This window comes from Gavialis gangeticus, unplaced genomic scaffold (genome assembly GCF_001723915.1).
Source record: "Gavialis gangeticus isolate Ggan-Ray unplaced genomic scaffold, GavGan_comp1, whole genome shotgun sequence".
NCBI classification, from domain to species: domain Eukaryota; kingdom Metazoa; phylum Chordata; order Crocodylia; family Gavialidae; genus Gavialis; species Gavialis gangeticus.
The window spans coordinates 157,527,236-157,530,577 of record NW_017729025.1 but is presented as its reverse complement, the minus strand read 5'-3'; the positions used below and the strand labels follow the sequence as shown (position 1 = coordinate 157,530,577).

Genomic DNA, 3,342 nt, shown 5'->3' with positions numbered 1-3,342 from the left:
GAAGAGAAAACCAAGGAAGGAGCAACACTGGGGGTGTACAGGGAGCAAGTATAAGAAGAAAGGGGCAGAGGCAAATAATGCAGGACTTCAAGGGAGGGGAGATGAGGAGCTTTTACCTTGTGCAGCAAAAGACAGAAGTCAATTGCAGGGGTTGGAAAAGAGGAAGATGAGGTCGTTGAAGCAGCGAGTGAGGGAGGTTGTCTTGGACCTGATCTACCATGTGCTGAAGTGCAAGCATGCCTGTTCAGTGACTTCAGTGTGGTTAGATCAAGTCCATTTCCAGCTGTGTTCAGAATAAATGAAAGATGAAGAAAACACTAAACTGAAGGACAATCTGGGGAGCCAAGCTGGAGGAGATACAGAGTTCTTGTCAGGAGCACACAAAAGCCTGTAAAAGTAGTAGTAGCAGGGATGTTTTGCTTTCGATAATCAGGCTGCCCATTTTCAGCGTGACTATGTTCGCTATTTCCTGACACAACACTGATGGGCTTTCCAGCAGCATTAATGGCACTACAGCCTTCAGCCAGTCATGTTTTACAAGCTAAGCAGGTATACCAAACCCTGCAACCCCAGGAACTGGCACAGGGAGCTGGCAAGGGAAGATCCCGCTTTTATATAGGGGATGCTGGGGATTAGTCACAAGCCAGTGGGCTAAGGAGAGGGGGACAGACACAAGTAAATAAACATTACCATTAAGGCACATACACTTAGGATCTGGGTAACAGGAAGTAAATAGTGACACTGTGAGGAAATTGGTAGAAACCAGTAGTTATTGGTAGAAAACAGTAACACTGTGATGTATACACGTGAGAACTTTAAACCTTCCCATAACTTCAGAGGACTCCAAACCAGTCTCTGGTCCCATAAAATACTTAATTGCCATCTGCTTGGGTTCCACATCTGAGTGCCTCTGCTATAGCTCACAGTCCTAGCCCCTCCACTCCTTCCAACCCTCTGGCCACGGGTCTGCTGTGGTTACCCGTGCTCCGATGATGCTCCTTCCATTTCTTCCTGCCCTCCTGCCATTTTCTGGGAGTTGTAGTGCACATTGGAGTTCGTTCCTCCAGTCCCCTGAAGGCTTCTTGGCATTGTAGTTCATGTTACAACATTACAGTACATGTTGTTCAGCATCACAGTACATTACACAGGATCATGCTTGTCAGTTCTTGGATAGACAGTGTGCCCTAAACATGCTCCATGGAGTGGCAGTAGTGATCCCTTGGCCCTGAGCTGGTACTGATACCCCTTCATAGTGTGAGGGTTGCTGTTTCTGAAGGAGCTGCCTGCTTGATGGGAGGAACATGTGTTCTCTTTGACGAGACAGTTGTCAGTAGCGATCTTGGGGTACTATGAAATTAGGGGTGCCACCCCTGTAACTGGGCCATAGTTTGACTGAGACCATCCCATTGTGGATCCACAGTTTCTACCTGCAGTTTCATTGGATGGAGCATTCAGCTTCTGCCCTGTGTTGCTGCATGGGGTTGCCTTGTTGATAGCCAGCCACCGTGTTCCATCCCAGGTGCCTTTCAGCGGGACATGAAACAACCTGTCTACATCCCTTGATATTAACTGTCAGGTCCTCAGTGGGTGCCAGTAGATGTAATCCAAAGCCAACAGCCTGCGCTGCTCCAGAGGCCTGATCCCACACTGTTGGGAGTTTTACTGGTGACCCAAATAGAAACAGGAGCAAGCTGTAGCCAAGTGTCTGAACTAGTGCTTTGAGCTCCTTGCATGTAAAGGTGCCAAGCAGGGATGGTGATGCTGTGCTTTCTACTTTTCCCTGCCCCAGGAAGAAGACTCCTTGCAGATTGAGGAGAAGATCAAGTGGGGTGACGGTTTTGCTGTGGTGTACTCGGTGACTGACAGGTGCAGCTTTGATGAGGTTATGAGGCTCTGCTTCCTCATCAACCACATCCATGCAAGCCCTAAGCGGAGCAGTGGGAGTGACCAGCCGCCTGTGGTAATTGTTGGCAACAAAAAGGATTTGCAGTTTGACAGGATGGTATCCTCTGAGGATGGCGAGAATCTCTCCAAAGCCCTGAAATATCCGTTCTATGAGATCTCCACCAGAGACAGCTACGAAGAGACTGTGATGGTGTTCAACACGTTGTACCATGAGCTGATGAGACAGGGGCACTTCTCCCCTGGCTCCTTCAAGAGGAAGACAGTGTCCAAGCTGATGGAGAAGATTCCCAGGATGCACGCTAACTCCACCCTCAACTCGGGTGGCAGAAGCCTGAGCTTCAACTCCTTCAGGGACTACATACCAGAGTGAGCTGCCTTTGTGCAGGCAAGGGGGTGGAAGCAAATGAGCCTGAACGAGCAATGGACAGGCTGCAGTGCTGCTGGCCTTGCCAGCCTTGAGAGCCCGTGTGTAGTAGCTAGGGTGGGTCACTATAGCTGCCTGTATTCCAGGAAGTTCACGGTGCTAGTCTAAGCTGGCTTCATAGAGGGGAATGGGCAAAAAGGTGGGTGGCTTGATGAGGTTGGTGCATTAGCTTTGTACATTGAAAGCCTTAGAGGGGAGGCTTATGTCCTGGGTTAGAGGGAGCAGTGCAAATGTGTTTGAGAGGGTGTCCTCTTCCTCCTCATTATCCACATTTTGCTTATGTCACAAACTGTCACTATACATTATGCTGTTGGCAGGCTTTGCTCCAGGTGGAACTGGGATTGGGACTGAAGGTTAAGATTGTGTGTTAGAGCCAGGTGGGATCCCAGGCCTTGGTTACCAGGCGGTATTGCAGAGCAGGATGGAGGGGCCCTAGTTGGAAGTTTTCCCGACACACCTCCTCATTCTGCTTGGCCACTGATCCCTACGAGCATTTATTGACGTGCTCTGGGAGGGGTGCAGGGGTGCTTTAATTAATGCAGGTCCAAGAGCCACACTATTTAAAAGTGCCCAGAACATCACATGTATCAGCATCCCCGCACTGAAAAATGGTAGCAGGGCACTTTGAACTAAAGCTTGACGAACAAGCTTTAGTGAAAAGCACCTGGCCACCATTTTTCAGTGCAGAGACGCCGATGCACGTGAGACGGGAGTGTAATTACCACGCTCCTGCACACTCTGTTAATCAACTCTAACACGCTGGAATTACAGCATGTTGGAGGAGCCTCCCTGCACATGTAAAGGAACCCCATTTCTCCCGAACAAAACCGTTCACAACCTGCACCCTGTTGTGGATGTCTTTTACCAGGGCAGACCCATAGGCTGTCAGACTGCATCTGCTGTCTTCAGTAACAGTCAACACTAGGTGGCTTTTCTAGAAAGTGCTGAGTGCCCCTGGCAAGGGGAAAACTCCTTTAAATACGTCACTGCGTGACCTTCGACCCCCCCCACCA

At 49.6% G+C, this 3,342-nt stretch overlaps 1 protein-coding gene across 2 annotated transcripts in view; it reads left to right on the top strand.

The window, feature by feature from the left end:
* Positions 1–3,342, top strand: part of LOC109299246 (ras-related and estrogen-regulated growth inhibitor-like) — a 46,742-nt gene that overhangs the window by 40,085 nt on the left and 3,315 nt on the right. The window contains exon 4 of one of the 2 annotated variants that reach the window (XM_019519847.1): positions 1,790–2,271. In XM_019519847.1, coding sequence (XP_019375392.1) covers positions 1,790–2,271 — 482 coding nt within the window. Of the gene's footprint in view, positions 1–1,789; positions 3,333–3,342 lie in introns of those variants that run through there. The other variant, XM_019519848.1, reaches the window with a different exon arrangement.